At 45.5% G+C, this 24,984-nt stretch overlaps 2 protein-coding genes across 5 annotated transcripts; one reads left to right on the top strand and one right to left on the bottom strand.

The window, feature by feature from the left end:
- The first annotated feature begins 337 nt into the window (after positions 1 to 337).
- Positions 338 to 24,655, top strand: LOC111074320 (homeobox protein prospero). Of its 4 annotated transcripts, none has more exons than XM_022367049.2 (8): positions 338 to 433; positions 2,278 to 2,521; positions 14,636 to 14,995; positions 15,374 to 15,456; positions 15,567 to 16,288; positions 18,242 to 18,671; positions 18,761 to 19,207; positions 23,898 to 24,655. In XM_022367049.2, exons 3-7 carry the CDS (start codon positions 14,992 to 14,994, stop codon positions 19,199 to 19,201), a joined length of 1,680 nt encoding a protein of 559 aa, XP_022222741.2. In that variant the 5' UTR covers positions 338 to 433; positions 2,278 to 2,521; positions 14,636 to 14,991; the 3' UTR covers positions 19,202 to 19,207; positions 23,898 to 24,655. The 4 variants fall into 4 exon arrangements, with proteins under 4 accessions (XP_022222741.2, XP_022222744.2, XP_022222742.2 ...); XM_022367050.2 differs by having other exon boundaries at positions 360 to 422; XM_022367051.2 differs by having other exon boundaries at positions 389 to 406.
- LOC111074323 (cytochrome P450 9c1) lies at positions 7,145 to 9,067 on the bottom strand. The gene is made up of 3 exons (XM_022367058.2): positions 8,788 to 9,067; positions 8,188 to 8,716; positions 7,145 to 8,127 (listed from the first exon to the last, which is right to left on the bottom strand). Exons 1-3 carry the CDS (start codon positions 8,967 to 8,969, stop codon positions 7,246 to 7,248), a joined length of 1,593 nt encoding a protein of 530 aa, XP_022222750.2. The 5' UTR covers positions 8,970 to 9,067; the 3' UTR covers positions 7,145 to 7,245.
- Positions 24,656 to 24,984: the final 329 nt, after the last annotated feature.

Here is a 24,984-nt window from a genome sequence, read left to right as displayed (position 1 = left end):
AAAATTATTGACAAGTAATTTGCATTTCATTACGACAATCTATCAATGACGACGGCAAGTCCCGTCTAGGCGCCGTCATCAGCGACACTTCTGCATATTAATTCTGAAACATTTTCACACTACGAGCACGTGGATGGAGTGGGAAACGGGTACGGGGCTCTCACCGCGCCTGCGCGCTGGCTGCGTGTGCCAGTGGCCCAGTGCCACGAGTTGCATGCAGCAGCTAGCACAAATCGCTCCGAATCGGAGTCCGAAAACGACAACACGACTCGACGCGACACTTGTGTTGTGGCAGGCCAGACAGCATCCCAGTTCGGTGGCATGTGGCAGTTGAATCAAATACGGCGAGGACAGTGCACGTGCTGACGGTTGATTTTCTGGATGCAAAATATTACGTATACGTCGTGTGAGCCATTCATTGAGTGAGGCAACGGTTCGTGCGTGTGTGTGTGCGCTTTGGTGTGCTGGTGCTGGTGCTGGTGCTGGTGTGGATGCTCGTTAATTGTGCGCTTGACTCTTTGGCTTTGAATCGAACCGACACTGAATGCGAATTATAAACGATTTCCGGATCGGCCGAATGGCCTAAGCCGCTTACAATATCCCCCCAGTGGTTGGATGTTGCCGTTGCTTCTCCTTTTGCTGCTTTTGCTCTTCTCGTTCATCAATAAATTATTATGTCCTAATACCAATTGACAGCAATGGGAGCTTTGGGGAAGCATGAATAAAATATCAAAAGCATTTTGTGCCCCACAGTTTCCACTACAAAACATTGCCACACCACCCTAATGTTGCCCTCCCGCCTCCCCTCTCGCGAACCATCCAGCTGTAATCAGCGAATGAGCAACAGCAATTCTCTGAGGCGTCCACCAGGCCTATGTGTCTGTGTGCAGGGAAATACCCACACCATACGAGTGTGTGTGTGTGTGTGTGTGTGTGCGTATCTCATCCCTTTTTGCATTTATTAAATATTCAGCGCTTATACGCATTCGTGCGCCAAACAACAAGGATAATAAGAGGAAAAAGAAGATGGAAAAGGAGAAAAGAAAAGCACACAAAAATCGTTGCCTTATCTTCCCTTCGTTTGATGTTGCTTTTTCGGTTTCTGTACAGAGGAAAAAGCCAAACAATCCCAATGTATATTGACAATGTGGCCGCAGTTCTTATAAACTTACAAGCTCCACTCCCTACCACTCTCTCTCTCTCACTCCCTATCCCTCTTCTTCGCCTTGCCCCATCGCCAGCTAAGCGAATCATGTTTACTTAATGGATACGCAAGGCAACTATTAAGTGCTCCCACAGCTTCCCTTTCAGCGATGAGGAGAGCGGGGGCGCTGCTCTAACCAACGCTTTATATTTATTATTATCGCAGCTCTCCTATCGCTGCTGCGGCCTTGGCCAGATATTATACCCAACATTAGCTAGCCTCGTGGCATTTCAGTTGGCCAAATTAGCTGTATTTGCATTTTGGCCTAAACTGCAGCTGGCATTGACACTGGGACCCTGTCGTCGACAGCTGCCAGTAGCTGTCGTAGCTAAAAAAATAAGCTTAAAGTTGAAACAAATACAGAAGTAAAACCACAAAGGAGCTAAAGCTGAAGCCTTGAATACCCTTGCAGAAATTCCTTGGCAGCTGTTTGATATGTTGATCCGATCTCAATGGTCCCCTGACTGCCTGTGATGTCCTTTCCTTAAAGTGACAAAACCGAAGCACACACACACACACATCATAAGTATTATCAAAACAGTTATATCCTGTGCGAGGGTATAAGTACTCGCGGCACTCACACTCAGCTGTCGCCTGGCCAGTCATTAACTGTACTTATTGTCACACCTGCACACAGACATTAACACAGGCAAGGCCATTGAGAGCAACTCCTGCTGCTGCTGCTGCTGCTGGTGGGTGGAGGGGAGAGCGGAGGCACATTAGCAGCAGCAGCTGCAGAGGACCCAAAATAACACTTAATCTGAATTAGCTTCAAAGATTTGAATTAGCTTGGAGATTTGAATGTCCCCAGGGGCAGACCGTAGGCTGAAATGTCCCACAGATTCGTACAGAAATCATCCGCATATAATTACATGCGAGTGCCACACACCGAAGCGAACCCTTTTCCAGGTGCTAAAGAGCAAAAGTAACAGAAAATAGTCTGTCCATCCAAAACTGTCCGTCCCCCTCATTCTATCTGTGTCTTTGTTCTGCCAGATTCCGTAACTCCCTTCCTCCTTCCCATCAGTATTAGCTTTTTCTTTTTAATTTTTATGCGCACTTTGCTGCTGCAGGACAAAGACGAAGCAACAAAAACAACAAAAACAACAAAAGCAGAGGCAGCAGCAGAATCAGAATCAGAAGCAGCAGCAACGACACCAAAGGCGAGAGAAGCAAAAGCCGAAAAGAGAATTAAGAAAGTTGAGGAGCGAGTAAGAGAGACTGCCAGCGGGCGGTCTAACGGTAACTTAACTTCATTTGCGTCTGAAAACGCAGTTGAAATAAACGACTTCACGACGCTGGCGGATTTTCTAAAAAGTAAGTTAAGCCTACGCCATCCATCCCTTTGCTTCCCTTTGCTTCCCTTTGCTTTCCACACTTGTCTCGCTCCATACAATTCCCCTCTAGCAGTTTGAGTTCGCAGCATTCTGCTACCTGCCGCCGCCAGCAACAACTTGTCTCTCTCATTAAAGGTTAGGTGAGATGTTAGGGATAAGACAGCGACAGCGCGTCAGCTGTTGGAGAAGCAAAACAGGAAGTGAAGGCGAGTGGGAGAGCGGCAGAGCATTTGGACAGTTAGCATTGTTTCGAGCGGACAGCACAGCACAGCACAGCGCAGAGTGGAGCGGATGTAATGCTGATGTCAGCTATTTCTGGGACTTCGGATTCCTTTCAGCCAAGTTGGGTCGGGGTCGGTGCCGCATTCCAAGCTGTTTCCTTCCGTTAATTCTGCACTGAATATCCTACAACGGTCGCTTCGCTAATTAAATTTCACGCTCGGGGGCATAAATACTCGTCAGCAGATGGAAGAATCTTTTGATGCTCGTAGCACACTTTTGCGGCACACTTTGAGGTTTTGTTTCTGTTCACAGGCAATTGCATTCTCACTCGTCGAGTACGTCGTACTCATACTCGTACATACGGGCGGATGGAGCCGGATGCAGGTGCATGCGGCATACGACATGAGGCAGCATTATGGCGGCGTTTGGTTGGGCCTTAGGTGACGATGGCAACAGCTGGCAGCACAAAAATATTAAAAGTTTTTTACCTACAGCATCCTGGATGGTGGCTGCCACATGGCACATGCCACATGCCACATCCTCTCGCCATAATGCTACTGCCAGGGAGAAAAACCAAAAATTGTCACACAAATATGTCGCACATCCATGGACAAAGGGGATTTATGTGCACGAACATTACCACTATCGTGTGGCTCGGCTCGGCTCGGCTCGACTCGACTCGACTCTGCTATGACAATGACAGCGATGCAAATTTATGCTCGGCCTGGCCCAGTGTGCACTAGACAATACATAATGCTTCCAACATAAAGCGCTCCAAAACCACGGAGATCCAAACACAAACACTGCACTCGATTTTCCCCCCCCGATATGATTTTCATTTTCATTCTCATGGCCGAGGCATGTTGCAGAATATGCTGTAATGCGGGAAAGCATTAAATAAAAACCGAAAATAAAATTATGCTTATTTTTCCACACCCCTCCATGCCCCATGTGGGGGATGCACTGTGGATGTGCTCGAGTGTGGCTTCTGAAGGAGGGAGAGAGAGAGAGAGAGAGAGGTACTCGCAAACTTGCCAACGACACAAGAAACTTTCCCTTCGAGCACTCTTCAAATTATGCTTTTCCTTCTCTCGTTTCTGTGTTTTGTGTGCCCTGTGTGTGTGCTCCTTATGGGGGGGAGAAAAACTTGCTTACACCGAATTCAAGAGACGTTAACAACGTTCCACAGGCGAAGACGGGGCGACGTGCTCCTCTTATTTATATACAATATTACAAGCATCAGAGGAGCATAGCAAAATGGGGGAATACTGTAAAAATGCTCAAGCTGATGGGGGGTACGAGTACATGTACATGGAATGGAATGGAACAATGATATGCCATTTAATTGGATTCAATATGATGTGGTATTTCTAAGCAGATAAAAATCGTTTAGCTTAATCATCATACAAATATCGTGTCTGATCTGTGGCAACGGCATTGCTTGTATATGTAATTAATTAACAATCATGAAAGTCAGCACATATTTCTGAGAGTAAGTCCCATCTCCTTCCAGCAATATAATTTATTTGTTTGTACTCATGTATTTGGCATAAAATGTTTAATAAAATGGCCTTTAAATTGATGAATCGAATTTCATGGCCTAGAAAATGTCACGCTCCCATCCCTATTTCATGCATGGCCATGGAGAGAACACTTGTCATACACACACGCACACAAATACGCTCCAAATGTTATCGCTTCGTGCTTATCGCAAAACGCATCGCAGCAGCAGCAGCAGCAGCATTATTTGTGGGTGCTGGCGCCAGCTAAGAGCAAGGGAAAGGGGAACACTCGTGTGCGACAGTTTGCCAAATTGTTAATGCTCAGCATTTGCCTTGTGCTTTTTCTTTTGGCATTGCCGTTCACTTCTGCTGCTTGCTGCCTGCTCCTTCGCCTTTCGACTGCTCCCTCGCCCGCTCCCCTTCCCCTCCGTCGACTCCTTGGACTTTGCCTTCCTCGTGGCTTGTTATTGTTCTTGGCATTATCATTGTATCGTCGTCATTGCTGCTACTCTTCTACTTCTCCTACTCCTACATATATATATACGTATATCTCTGCACGCTCCCTACCCACCCACATCATCTGCTGCTCATCTGCTCCTTGGCCACATTTCACATTTTTATTTTATTCCTCTATACGTTGTTTTTTGTGTCTGCCGACGCGACGGTCGTCGCCTAGTCGGGAGCGAATGAGGAGAATGTAATTCTTCTGCAGGCGTCTGGCGGTCGCGGCGCCAAACTTTCTTTATGACCTCTGCTCTATATCCTAGATAAATCCCTCCACCTTCCCCTTCCTCTATCTCTCTCTCTCTCTGTGTGTGTCTGTGTGCTGAATTGATTGATAAGGTTTCTGTGAACAAAGCAAAACAAAGTAGAATAGAAATAGAAATAGAACTTCTCTGTGCGTTGGTGCGTGTGTGAGTGTGTGTATGTGTGTGTCGCCACAGTTTATGATGTTTACGCTGGCATTTCAAGATTACGCACACACGCACAGCGATGATGACAGGACAAGGCAACATTCAAATACAGACAAAAGCTGGAAGCTTCCCTAGAAATGGCCGGCGGCGGCCGGGAAGCTCAAAAACTTTCCAAATAAAACGAGCTGAGGGTTGAAGGGAAAAGAACCGCAAAACGTTTGCTTAGTTATCCCCGGCAGCATCTCTGAAACTTTTCGTTTTCGCTTTAATTCCACTTTACCGTTGCTGTTGCCCTTACTTTTGCCTTTCCCTTTGCCTCATTTTTAAGCAAATATTGTGGCAGACTTCTACACATACACACACACACACACACTCCTCCTGTTTAAGTATGCTAAGGATTGCCTGCAGCTTTGTTGCAGGTTACACCCCACACATGTGACTCAATCTCCCAGAGTCGTTGGCATGGACGGGCGGACAGCAGAAACAACAAGGTGGCCAATAAAAAAAAAACATTCAACTAATTCTAGCCGCGTTGAAAGTTCTACGGTGAATAGTGCCCACTGCCCTGCCCTGCCCTGCCCAGCCCAGCCCCCCGGATGTATGCAACTAATTACGTGTGTTACTTTGTGTGAATAATTGCTTGTGTGTGTGAGTGCGAGGGTGTACTCAATGGCCATATCTGGTAATTGCCTTTGCTTTTTTTATTGCTTTCGGGTGCCAGCTTAATGACCATAGGCGTGTCCAGGATTTGACCCAGGCTCCAGGGTCGTCAAATGAACGTCACAGGCACACAGCGGGCACATCGGTGTAATGGGTGCACCCACCCGGGTGGTGCGAAGGAACAAACTTCATCAATTAAATTTGATGAGGATATGCAAAGGATCTTGGCAGTTCCAGTTCAATCAGCGAACTGATGTTTTATCCTCGACTTGTGATCTCTTCTCTTCTTTTTATAGAGTAAGAAACACAGACACAGAAAAAACACGGAAGTGCGCTGAAATATTGCTTTCTCGTGTGCGACAATGTCTTTTTGATGGCTCGCAAATGGCTGGGCTCAATTTTCTGGCTTTCTTTCGCTCTATTGCTTATCCGCTGCCCAAGCAACGATAGCGACCTTGAGCCCCCCGAGGAAGAGTGTGAGTGAGGTAGAACGAACATTGTGCAAAGATGGAGGTTAATTATCTGGCAGTGCTTTACAGCATACTTTTCAGAGTCAATCGATGGCGTGTCAGGGCCGCAGTGCCGTTGCAGAGTGAGAAAGAAGAATTCTTGTCAGTTGCCACCGCTACTTGCCTCACCCCACGCTCCTTTGGTGGCACAGTTTATGACACAAGTGTAATATAATTCATATTGTACCAAAAAATTTAATGCCGCCTGAAAAATAACTCCCAATAAATAATCCTTAATGTCCCATGTGCATGGGTGTGTGTATGAGTGTATGTGTGTGTGTTTTGCGTGGGTGTTTGTTCTGCTGATATTGCCGCTTCCCTCTGACCCATGCTCTGCTCCATTCATAAACAAGGCGTGGCACGACACTCACATGACTTTGCCAGCTCTCCCTCTCTGTGCTGTTTGTTGTTGTTTTGCGCTGCGACCTCATCCCATGCCGCATCTCTTGTTGCTGTCGTTGCTGCTGATGTTGCCAGGGCGCCGTCACGCTCTGACAGTATTATGACGTGGCTTGTCGCCTGCCCCAGACTTTGAATCTCGGACTGCGACCAAGGAGCAACATGAAACGAAACGAAAAATGTTAAAAGTGAAGCATTGCCGCGCCAAATTTGTCAACTTTGTCAACGAAAAAGTCATCAGAAAAGGAAAGTCCGGAGTGCCGAAACCTTACATACCCTTGCAGGTTCATTGTTCCCTTACGTTTTAAATATACATACGGGTACCTACATATCTCGATCTGCCGTAAAATCAAACTCCTTGGCCAGGGTATAAAATTATAATAAATTTTTTCGGTTTTTTTCGTGTTACTTTAAACTTTATTATTATTTATTAGCTTATGGGAACCGCCCTTTGGAATGGGCCCGCTCTTATGCCCCTTTGAGGCCGCCGTTGATTAATTAATTTTCGTGCACTTTCTCCTCACCACCCACCCTGGCCACGAACTTGCACCAAAACGATTCCCGGGGCATCATGTGGAAGCCGGCAATGCTGCCCATCATGTCCGTCGTGGTGCGTTCAGTTGGCTCCAGCCGGAAGCGCCGGACCAGTTGATAGAGCAGGGCCTTCACTTCCATCAGGGCCAGCCGATTGCCGATGCAACTGCGCTGGCCGATGCCGAAGGGGAGGTACGAGAACGGCTTTATCTCGTGCTTGTGGTCATCGTCAAAGCGCTCCGGTCGGAACTGCTCGGGCTGAGGGAAGTTGTCCGGGTCGTGGTGCAGGGCCACCACAGGAATATTGATGAGATCGTCCTTCTTGAGGTTCAGCACGAGTTTTCCCTCCTCGTCGTGCAGCTGGAAGTCCGAGCCGCACATGCGATCGAGGATGTAGGCCGGTGGCCACATCCTCAGCGATTCGGAAACCACACAGTCCAGGTACTTCATGCCCATGAGAGTGTCGTAATCCAGGGGCTTGCCTCCCAGTTGCGCCTCCGTTGCCATGATCTCCTCATAGAGCTTGTCCTGCGCCTCGGGATTCATGAGCAGCTCGTAGCTGGTGAAGCTCAAGCAAGTGGCCACCGTGTCGAAGCCAGCGGAGAAGAAGAGCAGGCACTGGGCCAGCAGATCCTCATCATTGAACTCGGCACGATCCTCCTGCGTGGTCGTCTCCTGAGACGCCTGCGCCGCCTGCTCCTCTCTAAACAGCCGCTGGGCTTCCATCAGCTGCTGGATCATGTCGGGGCGCACGATTTTGTGCTCCTTGCGGTGCTGAATGGTGCCAAAGACCAGCTTCTTGAAGTACTCCACATTGTTCATGTCTATCACGGGAACCCGAAGGGCCTGGCATTGGAAGAGGATCAGTTGGATATTTATCTACAATAAAGTCAGATCAGGGCATACCTTCATCAGTTTGGGGAGCAGTACGTAGAGCACCACCTTGAGGACGACCCACAAACTTAAATCTGAGACTCGCTGCCCAATGTAGAAGAACTCGTTGTTGGGGTCCTTGAAGGAGTTCACCTGGATGCCAAAGGCAGCCGTGGCTATCACGTCATTCGTGTAACGTGTGAAGAAATCCTTCAGCTCCAGCTCTGTGGCTCCATTCTCTGCCAGCTGCCGTTCTATGTACGCCACGGCCTCCACATTGCAGGCCTGAATCAGCTCGAACATAAGACGAATCTTGAGGCTGGTGAAGCTCGGAGTCAATGTGCTCCTCATCTGCTTCCAGCGACGATCGCGCAGCGACAGCAGGCTCTTGGACAACACGCTGCTGTCATCGGTGATGCCCTTTCGATGGTTGGCAAAGCTGTCGAAACTCTTGATGCCCACCTGGCGGATGAGTTCCGGATCTGAGAGATATATCAGTGGATCGCGCATGTTGAAGACGCCGTAGACCTTCTGCTGCTTCAGCCGCATGTGCACCGCGATACTAGAGAACGGGTGCGAAAAGAGAATATTTCCACATCGAAGTTATGGCTCCTCCTCTCGTTATATACATACATGTGCTTCAGGTACGAGGCTCTGCCCAGCAGCACCGACAGCGGAATATTTCCCAACACGGGAACTGGCGCCTCATAGGGCACGCCCCGCTTCAAAAAGTGTCCGACTGGAGGCTTGGCCCATTTGAACAGCAAGTAACCGATGAGCGCCCCAAGGGCCAACAGCAGCTCCTCGAAGACCATTTCACTGAAAGATTGGGAGAGGGGTGTGGGGGGATAGCTCCAAAAACTGAAAAAGCGCCGCTGCTAGCCCGAATGCTGAAACGCCACTGAAATAAACAATGTTTGTTCTCTTCGCTTATATACAAAGCTTTTTTTAAGGCAGCGAGCAGCAGAGCGAACCGGCAAAGTGTGAGCATGTGTTGGTGAGAAAGAGGTGTTGTGTGGCCACACAGAGAGAGATAGAGAGAGCGAGAGAGGCAGAGAGCGCAAGATAACTTATCAATTAGCATGAACATGTTTAATTCTCATGGAATATGTAATCAATGCATACATATGTGTATCAGATGATATAATACAAATATATGAAGGAAGGAAATAAAGAAGAGTCTTCAAAAATGTATTTAAAATTATGTTGTAGCCTATATGGCCTATAATACCCGCTGCAAGGGTATAAAACTCTTTGCTAGAAGAGAGCAAAACGATGACGTAAGAGGCAGTCTGTTTATATGTGCACAGATCGAATTTAAACTTGCAATGCTGTTCTTCTTCCATTGCCCAAATTATTGTGGGAGAGCACGAGAACATATGTACATGCACCATTCATGCATCATTCATTCATTTTATGTTTACTTTGCTTGCTAATTATTTGTACATTTATAAGCGATAGAGAGATAGAAATGTAGAGGGTAGGATAGTGGGTATACATATATACATATGTATGTGTGTATGTACATATGTACACCGAATATGTAACATATCAAACCAGTTTCAAATGTTGCCGTAATGTTGCCTTGTCGGGTTTGAAATGGAAATCCCTTGTAGCTTGCTGATATGATAGCAAAATGATAATGTTATTCAAATTACTCGCAATGTGAGTGTGTGACAGAGTGGGGTGGGGGGCGTTCGGGGAGTTGATGGAAAATTCAACTATGTATAAGTAGATTCAGCACTCATTCGAGATGAAGTTGGCATTTGGCATGTCATGGGTAAACTCATTGGAATAAACTAATTTCAGCATTAATCCCCTTAAGTGACTCAACTATTTATTATAAAGGACTTGGCGGGGCACGTGCTTGGGATCCTGCTTCTTTGCTTTGCTCTTCGTCGTCTTGCCAACGGAGACCAGAGCAGACCAGACCAGACCTCAAATGGAAGCCCACAACAGACACAGAAATTAAAGTTCTGTCACTTGCATCTACTACACGAAATCTTATGTACATACATACTTGCGCATACAGTTATATGTACTTGTATATGCCTTACTATGTGTGTGTGTTTCAGTGGTGTAAGCTTAATGAAATTGCTCAGAGAGTTTAGCAGGTTTGGAAAAGTTTTGTGCGTCCCTGGTAGCGCTCAGTATCCACTTCAGAACCCCCCACTAATGCGAGAGGCAAAGACGTTTATGTCCTCGGTCCAAACCCCAAAACTTCTTATGCAATCAGCTCACGTCTCAGGCAAATGACAAAATTTGCCTGCATTTAGTGATAGTCTAACAAGAAATTATTGCACTACTCTGGAGGAGAGCGTACCACAGAAAGGGAAGGCACCATCAGAGCATAGACGACACGCACAAATACAGTTATCTGTGAGCGCATGATAATCTCCTTTTGAATTCTGCGTCCCTCCTCCACCCCCTGAGAAAGGGGAATTTCAAAGAAGAGCTAAATCAATCGCAATCAGCTTTCTGCATTGCTCTCTTTTAAGCTGTGTGCTCAGCTGAGTGACTGGCAGGGTGTACTCATAATACTAAGAATAAGGTACGGCAATGATGGAGAGTAAGCTATTTTCATTCGACAATCATTAAAGCGGCTTCAGGTACTCTGGTGCACACAAGTAGAGCAACCAAACTCGAGAGAAGCTAGCGATAAATTATGTTATCCAAAGACCCGAACTCTCGCTTACCCGTTTTATTAGTATACCCTCGGTGGAAGGCGTCTGCTGGGATTCTAGTGTCAAGCTTGGATTTTCTTTAGTTCTATTATTGGTGGGCAAACAGTTTGTCTGCTGTGAAATTAGATCTTTATATTCTCTCTTTTTTTCCATTGGATTTCTAATGTGTTTACACTGACACAGGGTGGGTGGGGGCGAGAGTGTGAGATGGAAATGGCCATGTACTTGAAGTCATGTTTTTTTTTTCTTTTCTTTTGCAGCCATCACCCCACTTGAATTTAATGTTCTCTGCCTTGTTTTTGCTGTTTTCGATTCTGTTTTCATCTCATTCCATTCTCTGCTGTGGCCTTTTCATTGCAACTCAAGTGCCGCCCGCAAGCTTGAAAGAGAACTCTGTCTCCTTGAGGCCACTTCCCTGCCTGCCTGCCTGCCTGCCTGCCTGCCTGCCTGCTCCTCCCTTGTGGATATCTCTGGTGTCCAGTTTCGGGGCAAATCAAACAACCAGAGTAAATATTTTGACATTTCGACTCTAATTAGCCCAAATTCTTATGTTTTCTCCAATCGACAACCGATATGGAGGATACATGCTCTCGCGACAGGAGAAAACATTTGCTTAGGGCATGTATGTATGTGTGTATATATGTATGTATTTATGTGTTTTTGGGCAGTGAGTAAGCAGAGCCATTGGATTATTCCTTGAGCTTTGACGGGCTTCCTTCTCCTGTTATTCGTATGTTTTCTTCTCCTGCTCCCCCACTTGAGGTGCTCTCCTGCTGTCCACAAATAAGAACAAGATGAATATATTTATGTATGTGTGTGTGTATGTAAGAAATGCTCTTCAAATGCCTCGGAGCTTACCAGTGCTGATGCTTGTTTTTCCATGCTGGTTATCCTGCCATTCAGAGCTTACATTTTGATTTGTTTTGCTTGTTTGCAGCTGCTCTTTTGCTGTTATGTGTTCATAATTAAAATAAATAAATAAGTGGTAAAACATTGAATGCTAAAATACTTGAATTTTTGCATTCATTCTTCAAATTTAAATTGCAGAAGGATCCCATTGCGCCATCAAGTATGCAACATAAAGTGAGCAATGTCTTATGGATACTCGGATTCAGAGTCCGAAGTCCAGCAATAAAATACATCATCTAGAGCCGAGTTGGGACGCTGATTTCGGTACCGGCCAATGTCCGCATTGGATAACTGCTTATTGGAATGCCAAAAATGTTTCTCCCCGATAATCGCGCCATAAAAGGCTTAACCAACTGTATAGTGGAGCCGCCAACTGAGGGGAGAACATGCCATATAAAATGTTAATTTATTGCCATTTTGTGCCATTCCACAAACGATATTATTATGCAATCGCATACAAAGCAGACCAGAAAAACACCCAAAAAAAAATACAACAATGGAATATAAAAATATTCCTCTATGAGATGTGCGATTTGAGAAATAAATAGCGTTTTGGCAAAATTTTGCGGGTTTTTGGTTTGCTAAATCAACAAAAATGCAATAAATATTTGGAAAATAAAAATAAAAATACAAAACAAAACAAGGACAAGCCATACAAAGCACGAAAACAGCTCTGAGCGGGCCTATTGATTGCAATCCATTCCATTCGTTTTCTTTTCCTGTTACCGAAGATATTGGGCACATGGCCAAGACAAGAGCAGAGCATACCCATGGCCGACACCTGGCCGTACGTGACCAGGCAAAGATATTTATGTGTGTCGAAGGAAATCGAATAACATTTTTTATGCACGCATCAAATTTATGGGGCCAGCAAGCCTCGCTTTCGCCCTGTCTTGCTCAAATATGGACATGACCAGATAGCTGCTTTTCCAGCACTCTCTCCCTTGGCAGTTTTCCCGATTTTTCAGTTTTCCGCGACCGCTTGCACTGCCCGAAATTTCTCAGTCAAATATTTGCACACAGAGATTGCCCATTTCCAATGCGAGTCCTGTCAATCGCAGGTCTGTCCATGAACTGGGCTACGCAATGGGAGCCGACAGTTTTGCGGGTACTTTTCTGTCACATCAAATCACTTTTGGTCCACAGTCAGTCACTGTGACAGTGAAGCCTGTTGGGGGGCTCTTCTCTGGCTGGGAGTTGTTGGTGGGCTGATGGTGGGAGTGGGCCAGTGGTACTGCGCCCAATATATGATAAGGCTGTCTCTGTTCCACTCTCTGTTTTTCTCTGCGCACTCATTCAAATTTATGCCTATGCCCAAACGCTGATTATGACAAATATGCCATGCTCCACTGGTTCCACTGGTCGGCTCTCCATTTTTGGTTCTGGTTCTGCTTCTCGTTCTCCCTACCCATGCCATGGGGCTTATTATTGCTGTGGGCCTGTTTTTTTTGTGTGTGTTGGTTTGTTTTTGTTTGCCTTTCGACCAGTTGACGAAAATCCCAAAATAAATAAAAGTTTTATTATTAGCATGAGTAGATGAAGAGGGTGTTGGGTTGGCGGCAGAAATAGCACAAAATAAAATGGAATCAAAGCAGGATTTCTGGCTCCAGCCTGATTGCCACTAATGACACGCACGCACAAGCATACCCGCACATCCCGCACACACCCCTACACACACATGGACAGTGTGTCAACAATTATAATGTGCAAATTGTTTGATATGTGTGCGTGTGTGTGCGCGTCTGTCACCTGCCATCACATTTGCTTTATTGCCGCTCATTAGAGATGCTCAACGAGCGAGCACAAGGAGAACAGAACCAAAACCGATCCGAACCGAAACGAAACGAATCCTTTCTCTTTCCTCATTTCTCCACACGTTTGCACAGCTTATTCTTTCTTTCTTTTCATTCCCCGACACACGCCCTGTCCCTCTTTCCGCTTTGTTGCTGGGATTTGACAGCAAATGACAAAAGATTTTTGCTCACCAGCTGCTCTGACACTTTGATGAATGGGGAGGTCGCCAGGATTTATATGTATGTACATACATATGTACGTACAAGAGGGAGAGGGGAAGAGGGACACAAATGTTAAACGCTTTACAAATTGCAGTTCAATAATATACAACTACTAAAGATCAAATTGTGAATGATTTCAGGCAAAGAGAGTGTCCATCAATTCGCCTATCTGATTCCGATCAGGAACCTAAGTCCTCAAGCTCAGCAGTTGAGAAAGTCTGCTCCCAGAAAAAACCAAAGAAAAACAATGCCGGAAACGTTTGCGTTAAAAGCATAAGCTCTTGAAACCATACCCCTAATAATAGATTGCGTTTCAATTGTGCGAAGCCATATTTTCATTTCAATTATTGTTCACACTCAGCCGAGGATTACCGTTTCATGATTCATGGAACTGCGCTGGGCGCATTGTGCCGGCAACAACAATTAAATTGCGTATACGCAATTGTGAGGATTGTTGCAAGCTGAAAACAATCGCCGGACTAAGCCCAACAGCCCCAACAATAGAGGCGAGGGGTCCAGTCCGTCCCGGTCCCATCCGGACTCCGTAACTAAGCCCAAAGCCAACCCAACCAAAAAAAAAGGATTATTTTGATTATTTTGCGTGTTGGCTACGTGGCCATGCTACCAGGAGAGGGAGAGGGAGAGGGGGGAGGGACAGCGACTGCGACTGCGACTCCGACCGGCGGCTGTTCATTTCAATGAACTTTCTATTCAAACGAAATTTTATCATGCCCGGCCAGGCAGTTGTTCGCTCTTCAATGCCTCCGCATCTCCACCACTCGAGCCACGCCAAATCTGCGGGGAAACACAAAAGAAAGTGAACACACAATTTGCTTATGTTTTTCATTTTTGTTTTTTCGTTTTCGTTTCAAGATATCCAATCCCTGTGGCTAACGAGCTGGCTCAGCTCCGGCAGCGGGAGGAGGAGCAAGAGGAGCAGCGGTGGCGAGGATAAACGCTCCGTCAACGTTTACACGCTCCAGCAGCCGCATAAATTTCCGCTTCAATTGGACGTGTACAGCGGTGGTAATTGTAGCTTTGATTGCCACCACCAACAGCAGCACCAAAGGCAGCGAGAGCTGGACAGCATTCATCATCCTTCACAGAAATCAACACTTTCCGCCTCCTCTGCCCAGAAATCGCTGACCAGACGCCAGCTGTCGCAGAGTTGTGAAGGCGTAGCAGCAGCACCAGCAGCAGCAGCAGAAACCAAATTTATTGAAAGTTCAATGTGTAAGCCAGCAATAAATAAAAAAAAAAACAAACCAATACCAATACCAATACATGAACAATCAGCAGCAATAAGAATTTAAATTAAATTCTCACTTTATCCGCGCCTCTCTCTCTCACTCACTCACTCTCCCGCAGTTGAAGCTGAAGATTGAGATGGAGAAAGAGGCATCCAAGGTATACTAATAGTAACGTAAGGCAGACCACCTGAAACTCCTGTATAGAAGCAGCTCTCTTGCACTGCCTTACCTTAGTGCTAGTATACCCTGAACGAGGCTTCGCCTTCTTCTGCTGTTTGATTTGACTGTTACATTTGCATAATTCTATGCATATCTCACTCACTCTCTCTTGCCGTATTATTCTTTCCTTCTGTCTCTCTAGCCCAAACCATGGACGACATGGTCTATCAGTGCAGCAATCAGAACTCCATTTATGTGCTTAATGCCAGCTATAATGCATATGGGGTAAGTTATCCGCACTACATAGTACCCGCATGTGGGTCCCGTTTCTAAACTTGCATCATTATGCTGTGTCTCCCTGCCCAACCGTCTCCTATTCTGTCTTGCCTTGGCAGGACTTGGGCACATATGCGGCAACAAAGCGTGAAATAAATGGCAGCCAGAGCCGAGCAGCGGCAGGAGCGGCAGGAGCGGCAGCGAATCCAATTGAGGCCACTTGCTCCACGAGTGCTGCGGGTGTGGGTGTGCAGCATAGATTCAAAAGTTTTGGCAGTGCCACAACGGGAGCCATGGGAACGGGTACGAGAGCAGGAACTGTAGGAGGATGCGCTTCAAACTACGTAAATCCTGTCGCTACATCAATGTCAACCACAATGTGTTCACCGGCAGCGACGGCCCTGCAAAAACTGTTCAATTGCAGCGTCGGCAATGCCTGCCAAAATGTCACTCACACTCACAGCAGCATCCACAGCAGCAGCAACAACAACAACAGCCAAAACAACAACAACAACACTCTCCACGGGAGCGGCCATAACAATGGCGGCTGCCTGTCAGCGACCGTAGGAAGCCTGTGCGAATCATCACTGGAGAGCACAGGGGGAGCGGGAGCGGGAGCGGTAGCAAATGCTAGTGGTGGTGTATGCCCCCCAGCAGGTGCTCCACCCACAGCCACACAGCCGCTGCTGGCCAAGAAGAAATGCACCAATGTCAAATCAACGCTTATTGCCAAGAAGACAAAGTTTCTGAAATTTCTCGAAGAAGAAAAATGGCGAAGCGCCGCAGTAGCAGCAGCAGCCTCATCCTCAGCAACGGATGATGAAGAAAGGGCAGACATCAGGTATGTATTACAGCCATATATTCATATATACACACATACATACATACATATGTACACACTCGTGCATGTCAGTGTGAGTGTTTGTGTGTAGTTGAAGCAATCTTCTGGCTGCCGCAGAAACTTATAAATTCTCATAAATGTTATAAGGCATCGTGCGGCGTTGAAAATTGTGGCAAGCTTTTTGGGTTGTGGCAAGTTTATTGGACAAACGGTATTTTCGTCGAAGTTGCCACATGCCGCTAGAGTGGTTTCTCATTAACTCAACAAAGATGAAAAATTCAATAAGTTCCATTTGAAATAAGAAGAAATATCGTTAGTTATCGATTAGTGCCCCAAATACGAGTATAAATTGTGGCAGGCAGAGCTGAAATTAAGTTCTAATTGGAGACTGCTGGAAGCTCCCAATTCCCTCTTAATTCGAACCTTCTTCACATCGATTTCTACACTTTTTATGGCCTCGATTGTGGGTCATTTCTTGTCCCCCTTTTGGCGCCAGCTAAGTGCTGTAGGGAACTTGTCCGGGACCTGGCCGCCTCCTGCCTGCATTCAATTATCTGTCGGGCGGATACTTTGTTTCAGCGAAACTTTTCTGCATTGTTCACAAAGTCATAAGTTCTGATCCACCCATCGCTTAGCAAACTTGCTGCCACCCCCTGCCGTTGCCATCCGCTCCGCCCTTTTATGCGGCCATTTACGAAATTGAAAAATTAACGCGTTCAGCATAAACATCAAGCGTTATAAACGCTCAAAGGCGGCTTAAAGCGGCTCCCCAAAAGTTGATCAACATGCCAGCCCGTCTCCGGTTTCGGTTGTGGCGCAGGACGCCTCAATGGATTCCCATAACTGTACATATTGAAGTGCAATAATCATATTTTATGAGCGGGGAGCACGCATGCGAGACGGCAACACTTGAGCGGCCCCCAAAGGAGAAAAGTTGCCGCCAAAGCTGCATTCCCTGTTCGCCCTTCCATCACTCACACGATTTTCAAGAATCTAAACTTTTCGTGGCTCGACGCGGCGTGGCTCTTCGCCCTCTGTGTCTCTGCTTCACACACACACACACACACACACACACCCACACACACCCACACACAGTCTCCCCCCCTTATACTCCAGTTGCAATAATGATGTCAAACTTCGTTCACTGAAAATTTCGTTGCAAAAGCGGCCGGGAAAATTTCATTAATTTGCAGTTTCAGAGGGCGGGTCCTTGGTGCTGGTGGAGGCGGTTTTGCTTTGATTTATTAGTACCCGGTGCACATTTAATTAGTAAACGTCAGCAGAAGGAAAAAAATCTCTGTCCTCCCCCCTCCTACCCCCCATGTTGGGGCCATGCTTCTTAACCAGTTTCATTATAGGGCGACAGCACTAGTGAAATTCCTTGGCGCGCATTCATCAACTTTCGCGACACCGACAAGAATGACTCCATCAACTTGTGTTGCAAAATAACTTGCGAAATTTTTCAAAAACTTTTCTTTTGCAAGAATTTGCATTTGCACTTTTTCGCAGTATTTTTTCATGCCGATAAGAGCTTGGGGGTATTCTTTAATGGCCTCCGGTCGGGAATTTCCCTGTCCACAGAGAAGGTGCTTTTTTGTTTGGCAGACATCCGGCGCTTAATTTATTGCAGCCTGAAGTGAAAACGTTCCCTGGATAATGGTGCGAGCCGTGAGGTATTTTTATATATTTTATAAGCGTCAGGGTTCAGTATCGGAGAACTCTCTCACACACACACTACATTTGCATGCCCTTGCCAGCCTCCACACTTTATTTGCATTAGCACTCACTATGTACGTGTGCATACATGTGTATGTATTGTACATATTTGTGTGTGTGTGTAGCTCAACCACTTCATAATCGTTGGCCTCCTTCCGCTCCACTTGCAACCATTTGATGCGCGTTTAGTTTAGTCAACCAAAAGCTAAATAAACTTTCATTTACCATGCTCGACAGCAATGAGGCGGAGCCCAGCTCAGCGGCCACGTCGACAACATCATCATTTGTGGGCCACTCAGGCGTGCAAGGGCGGAACAACAATGGCAGGCACTTGAAAAATCAGAGCAACAGTCAGGAAGCTGGACCCCAAACCAGAGCTGGAGGCGGTGGAGGTGGAACTGGGACTGTGACCGGAGCAGAAGCTGGAGCTGGGCAGCAGCCGCAGCCCCGCCAGCAGAATAAATTGAACAATTGGAGCATGCATAATGAGGACAACAACAAACTGACCAACTACCCGCAGCAGGAGGAGCAACAAAAGCAGCAGCAACATCATCAGAGTTTTATGAAGGAGCAAACAAAATCAAGCTACGAACTGTACCAGGAGGCAGCCGACATTTTGGGCCTGAGTTGCAGCCTCTGTGATAACTGCCGCTGCCTGGACTGCCAAGTAAGCTGGAGGATGAAGATCCCTATACTATAGAAAAAGCGTATGCCAATCATTCACTCACTTGTTCTTGTTCTCTCCACCGTTAACAGAGCGGCTACTTTGATTGCGATGACGACGACGAGAGCTACTCGGAACAGTCGCTGATGGACGATGAGTACGATGACTACGACTACAGCGCGGAGGAGCTGCAGATGCTGTTGACCAGGGAGCATCAATTGCGACAGCAGCCCGAACAGACATTGTGCTATGCAGTGGACTGCCAGCAGAACTGCCACCTGCCCCAGGTTGAAGTCCAAGGCCCGCCAGCAGTAGCAGGCCAGAGGGAGGGGGATTGTGCTGCTACTGGGAGTCAGTCCCCCCTGGAGCCAGAGCCCGAGCCAGAGTTTGTCGGGGTCTCCGGACACCATCGTGTGGCCATCGATTTTGATTTAATTAACGCCACTTGCAGCCAAGTGTTGCAAAATTGTGAAACATTCAACGATTTGAGTTTGCTGGATGCTGGCACCGGCACCGAGCGTCCGTTTACGTAAATACAGGTGAGAGTGGGGTCCTTGCCGAGCATGCGGGCTGGTGGGTGGTATTTATGTGTGGAATTTTGTGAATTTCGTAGAGCTATTCGGGGCATAATAAGCGCATCCTTTGGCATGTGAACACATGAACGGGTGAGTTGTCAAAGCTTTGGCAACCTTCTTTTCATCTGGTCTTTGTCAAACAGTAACTCGAGATCCTTCCAAGAATCCTACCGACTCGCATTTCGGGGGTTTAAATCCTTTTTGTACCAACAATTACTCATTGCACGAGCTAAGACGAGCACTCGCAGGGAGAGGAGAGTGAAATTTTATTTGGGTTTTATGCTAAAATGAGCAAATTGCATTTTATAGTCGTATATCCGCAAAAAGGAAACCAAAAAACGGTAAGAACGGAAAATTCCGCTGAGTTGGCAGTGCTCAGTGGGGCGTGGATGAGGGGATTTGGGGCGGTGGGAGTGTGCCATGGACCATGGACCATGGTTTTGGGTTTGGTTACGAACTGGCACCGCAACAGTGGCAATGGCCGGTACTTGGTCAGTTTATTGCATTTAGTCAAGTTTAGTTGTTGTTTCCATGCACGATTGTTGCCAACAACTGCCGGCGGAAGGGCGGGAAAATTTGATTTTCACACAAAAATAGGCAGCAGAAAATTTCACATATTCGCCTATTTGTTGGGGGCTCAAAGCAATATGCAAAACATGCACTTTCTGTTAGTTTTTCATCACTTTTAGTCGGATAATTTTTCACACTGCTCTCGGCAGCAGCTGAAAGGCCAAAGTGGAAGAGCGAGAGCAAGGGCATGGAACTATGAAAAATTCAGTACCATCAGAACTGCAAACACGAAAAAAAAAACAAAAAAAAAACAAAAAAGAAAGGCAAACGGTGAAAGCAACTTGAATCGAATTACATTTAGAAAATTAAATTTAAAGAGCTGGCGGCCACCAAATCCCTGGCCAAGTGAATAATGACTGCTACAAGCGGAGGCAATAAAGAGGCTGCTTGTCCGACCGTCGCTGTGGCACCCAGAGAGCCTGCCACCGCCTAAGACCCTCGAGGCTTAATGCCCCGGACACGGCTGCTGCGTGTGAGTAGCTGCGATAGAGGAGCGTCTGTGTGGATGCATGTACATGTATGTGTGCCTGTGTGTGAGAGTGTGCCAAGTGCATTTTCCGTTTGTTTAACCATCCACCAGCAGCGCGAGCTCAGCGGCTGCTCATGTACATACTTGTTCTCCTCTTCCCACTTCTGGCCAGTTGCCAGGCACACACTAAATTCCGTTAGCAGAGACAATGCCCTAAAGAAGAATCAAAAACAGTGAAAGGGCGAAAAAGAGCTCTCCATCTCTAAATGTGCGCTACTTATGCAATCCCTGGCCAGAAGGAGGTCCGCTTTATTGAAAAATCATTTTACCTTAGATTCTCGCAAGGCCAATTGAGCACATTACACACACACACACACAAATACACTAAAATCCTCATTTAGACAGAAGCGACAGCCATAAAACTGTTCTCCGGCAAATGGAATTTTACGCAGTGGCCACAGGAGTTGGACTAGTCTGTGTGTGTTTTTCAATTTAACGGATGGACAGTGGCCACAAATTGATTGCAAAAACTATTTTTTTAAATCGCTCAATGAAAGCCAACTGGGTTGTGAAATGCAGCAAGAGGGAAACGATTGAGTGCGAGGATCCATTCCGTTTGGAGTTGAGAGCGAACCCACTCAGTGAGCGAACTACAGAACAGAATTCTTCTGTTAGTATTCCACTCAAGAGAGCATCGCTCAGTAAGCAAAGTGCAGCTGGCTGAATTTCCGTTATTATTTTTTGAGTTTGCTTCTCTGTACAGTGTAATAATTCCTGGCAAAAGTAAATAATTTAGGCATTAAGTAATGAATACAAATATAGCTAACATTTGATGATTGCTGCAGCATTCCAAGACTTCCAACTTGAATAAGTAAAGCAGTCAAACGGCAGCAATATACCGATGACGGCTGCCAATAAGTATGCAAAGCTTAAGTGCTACTAACCACTGTGCAGCGCGCTGCAAGTCCGAATGCAATAATTCCCATTAAGCTCCCAACCGCGCAACGCCCACAAGCTACGCCTCTGCCCTCCACTGCCTAATGATGCTTGATTTAATTAATGCCGCATTACCTACGTGGCCAGAACGGGCGCAACCAGTCCGTACTATACCCATTTAGGACCGACGATTGTGAGAATCGCCGGGGCCGGATGGCAATTGGAAACTGTAAACGTCTGCTTTGGGGAGGAGGAGGAGGGTAAAGGAGTAGCAGCAGGATGAACCACATTGCCATTTGCTGATGATGATAATTTATTGCCCCGAAGGGTTTGCAAAGCTACCCACTCCCCTTTCCCACTCCCTTTACATCTCTCATTCTCTTTCTCTGTCTCTGTCTGACTCCTTAGAGGAAACGATTTCCGCTTTGGGCCGCCCTGAGCGTGGGCAAATATTTGCAATGGCTTTCTATTCGTATTTTCCCAGTCAGAGCAAACAAATTGTTAACAATATTTATTGTTTGTTCGATGTTCGTCCGCTGGATCGTTCTGCGGCTGTTGACAATGATGAAATGGCAACTTAAGGCCCTGTTCCGTTCCGTTCCGGACCACGCCCACTCCGTTGGCAAAATCAGCGCATGTTACTTGACCAGAGGAAGAGATTCTGACCAGGACAAGACCGGAATGGCTGTCTGGATGTGCGGCACTCTGGGTCACAGCCATCGGACGGCGTCAATGCTCATTTCCGTCGACATATTTTCATTTCCTTTTGGCTTTTTGATTCGTTTTCTGTTTTTTTGCTGTTTGTCCATGGATTACCAACTGGAAACAACCCCACACCAACGCCATCCGTCCACCACCCAGCGTGAATTGTAATTCATTAAACTTTTATTGTACAACATTTTCCACCGGGGCTGCCCTTCTCTTCCTGCTTCGCAGACTCCAGCAGCACTTTGGCTTTGAGTTGTACTTCAATTTTAATTCGAATTTGAGGCAGGAAACACCCATTTATGGCCCATGTATAAAACGAAACTTTTGGCAACATTTAAAAAATACACAAAAATCATAATTAAACTTTTCAATAGAATCTCCATAAACAGAGACCCGTAAGCAAACAGAACGGCATTCGGTTGCTGCTAATTAGAAATTATAATTTTCCAGATCCTTTGTTGCCAAAAATAATCTTAATGAAATCATTCAAACAAAACTTCTAGCAATCCCTATCAGTGGGTGGGTGTGCCAGAGGGGCGTTCTCCTGCCTGGCGGCAATTAATTTTGCTCAACATTCATGGACAAAATGAGGCACGTTTCGATAATGAAAGCCGCAACTGCCACGCCTCCCCCGGTTCCAACCGACACGCCCCTACTAATTGTGCCAACAACTTGATTCCAGCTGAGCAGCTTGCCACAGTCTACAGTCTTCTTTTTCATTCATGCTCGTATCCGACACCACATAAAAGTAGAGCCAAACAAAAAAAAAAAAAAAACCTCCTGTGTGTTTGTGTGTTCTCCTGGCGCCCCAAAAAGTAGGCTATATAATTGTTGAAGCATCAAGCAAATGCCACAAATTTGCGAGTGAAGTGGAAGAATGGGCCCCCTCGCTCACACCCACACACACATATTTGGACAGTGGGAAATCAAGCAAGGCTCTGCCTCAACTGCAGTTTCATAAATTTGAATTTCAAATTCAACACACACAGGCACATGACCATAGAAGAAAGAGTCTCGACCGTATGCATACGGTGCCCTTTTGTCAGAACTTTTGAGAGAAAGTTTTTGCATTGAACAATTCTTGGCAGAACTGATTTAATTTTAGTAATTTAAAGGAATGAAAAGAAATATCAGGTTTCTCATAACTACCTATTAACAGAACATCTTCCTGGGATGTTATCCTGGGATGTTATGTCCGCAGTTAATGCGGACTGTATGGTACTGTTCCTTCTGCTTCCTGCACACAATATATACCCGATGTCCGGCTTAATTACAGAGCAGTGCAAAGCAAAGTTTTCTCTCAATTCTCAAAAGTTGGAAAGTTCTATCCTTATGCAAATTGATTTGTGTCGTGTGTTTCTGCAACATTTTCCCCAAAATTTTACCTTGTGGTCTGATTCGTTGTGTGAGTATTTGTGTGTGTGCAGATTCATATGTATGTATTTGATTAAGGTCTTATATGTTTGACATTTTAGTTTACATTGTAAACGCAAAATCAACACAAAACTATTAACAAGAAATAGTCAGATAAATTAATTAAAATGTCAGCCTGGAATTTATCTCACTCTTTGCCAGAGGCAATTCCGAAATGTACAAAACTTGACAAAAGTCCCTTTCCTGTGGCAAAGATTCTGGGCCCGAGGCAAGGTCTCTAAGGCGGCACTTAGAGAGCCGCCCAAGCGGGCATAATTTAAGCACACAAAGCAAAGCAGATCTATGAATTTTTTATGAGTCCTGCCCAGGGGAGGAGGAATGTCGAATATATGTGCATAAAAATTTAAATATTTTCAGAGTGTGTGATTTTTTATCGCAGAGCAATTCAGCTTTCATATGCAACCAACCATTTCCTTATCCGAGTAGTCACATATGTACATACATATGTATGTATGTATACATATATACATATGTATATTTTATACCAAAATAAATAATACAAGTATCGTATATCTCTCCCTTCTCATATTTGAACAGGAAACGCAATCGAAATCGAACGCCACAGCTAATTAAATGTTGGGAAATGGACAAAAACCTTTCATTTCTACTGACACCTTTTACAGTAGCTGCCAATTGCATGCGCATGGACATGCACACACACACACACTCCTCGGGGTGTTTGCATTTCATTTAATTTCTTATTTTGATTTCAATTAAGTTCCGACACGCCAAATGGGTAAAAAGAATATAAAAAAGTGAATGGAATAAATGATTTGCTTAACAAAAAGGCTCTCAAACTATATAAATATTTATTTTAGATATATAGATGTTGAAATCTAATATATATTTGTTGGTTTTTTATGCAAACACCACCCATGTGCGTGATGATAATTCTCATTATGATACGAAAACTAAATAAATGTATAGCAAACCGGAGAAATTTAATTGCAGTAAATTACTAACAGTGGAAATCGGAAACATTTTGGTTATTATCAGTGAATAAAATATATATATTATATATACCCATATGTAATCCCATCAATTGTGCCAATTTCAATATAATGGGAGAATGCGTTGCAAAATGATAGAAACAAAAAAAAACAACATATAAACAAAAACGTTTTGCTAATGCAATGAAATATATATCTATGTATGTATGTATGTATGTATATGCATATTAATACGCAGAAACTTGATGTTGGTAGTCTTTAAGTATTTAAGAATTTTCGTGTGATGCTTTGTATTATTCGTTCAATTGATTTCAAATCAAAAGAAACCCATTCGAAATATATATGTTGGAAAATGAAAAAAAATTATCTCAAGAAATATCTTTTTGGGTCGGGGTCAGGGGTTGTTCAAAGGAGAGTTCAGCGTTTTGGCCGGAATTCCAAACAAGCGGCCATTGGCTTTAATTAACCTGTAACAAATGTCAAACCACCGCCTGTCGTCATCTCGGTGTGGTACGAGATAAACAAAGGTACACCAGGCACATGCATAAAAGAGCAATCTGGCGATGATAACACAACGAGCACAATCTGTGGGTTGGCCATTTGGAAATCAGTTGGCGGTTGGCACAGTTCTGCAACGATTCGCAACGCAATTCTACGTGACGTGGCCAGTTCGG

This window comes from Drosophila obscura, unplaced genomic scaffold, assembly GCF_018151105.1.
Source record: "Drosophila obscura isolate BZ-5 IFL unplaced genomic scaffold, ASM1815110v1 contig_17, whole genome shotgun sequence".
NCBI lineage: Eukaryota > Metazoa > Arthropoda > Insecta > Diptera > Drosophilidae > Drosophila > Drosophila obscura.
The sequence above is the reverse complement of the archived record's forward strand: the minus strand, read 5'-3'. Positions and strand labels throughout refer to the sequence as shown.

Bases quoted from the DNA above. Each gene is read 5' to 3' on its own strand.
- LOC111074323 (XM_022367058.2), bottom strand. From the start codon at position 8,969: ATGGTCTTCGAGGAGCTGCTGTTGGCCCTTGGGGCGCTCATCGGTTAC. The intron at 8,717-8,787 runs GTATGTATATAA...CCCGTTCTCTAG, and splicing joins GCCTCGTACCTGAAGCACAT to TATCGCGGTGCACATGCGGC. The intron at 8,128-8,187 runs GTATGCCCTGAT...TTCCAATGCCAG, and splicing joins TGCTCCCCAAACTGATGAAG to GCCCTTCGGGTTCCCGTGAT.
- LOC111074320 (XM_022367049.2), top strand. The intron at 15,457-15,566 runs GTAAGTTATCCG...TTGCCTTGGCAG, and splicing joins CCAGCTATAATGCATATGGG to GACTTGGGCACATATGCGGC. The intron at 18,672-18,760 runs GTAAGCTGGAGG...CACCGTTAACAG, and splicing joins GCCGCTGCCTGGACTGCCAA to AGCGGCTACTTTGATTGCGA.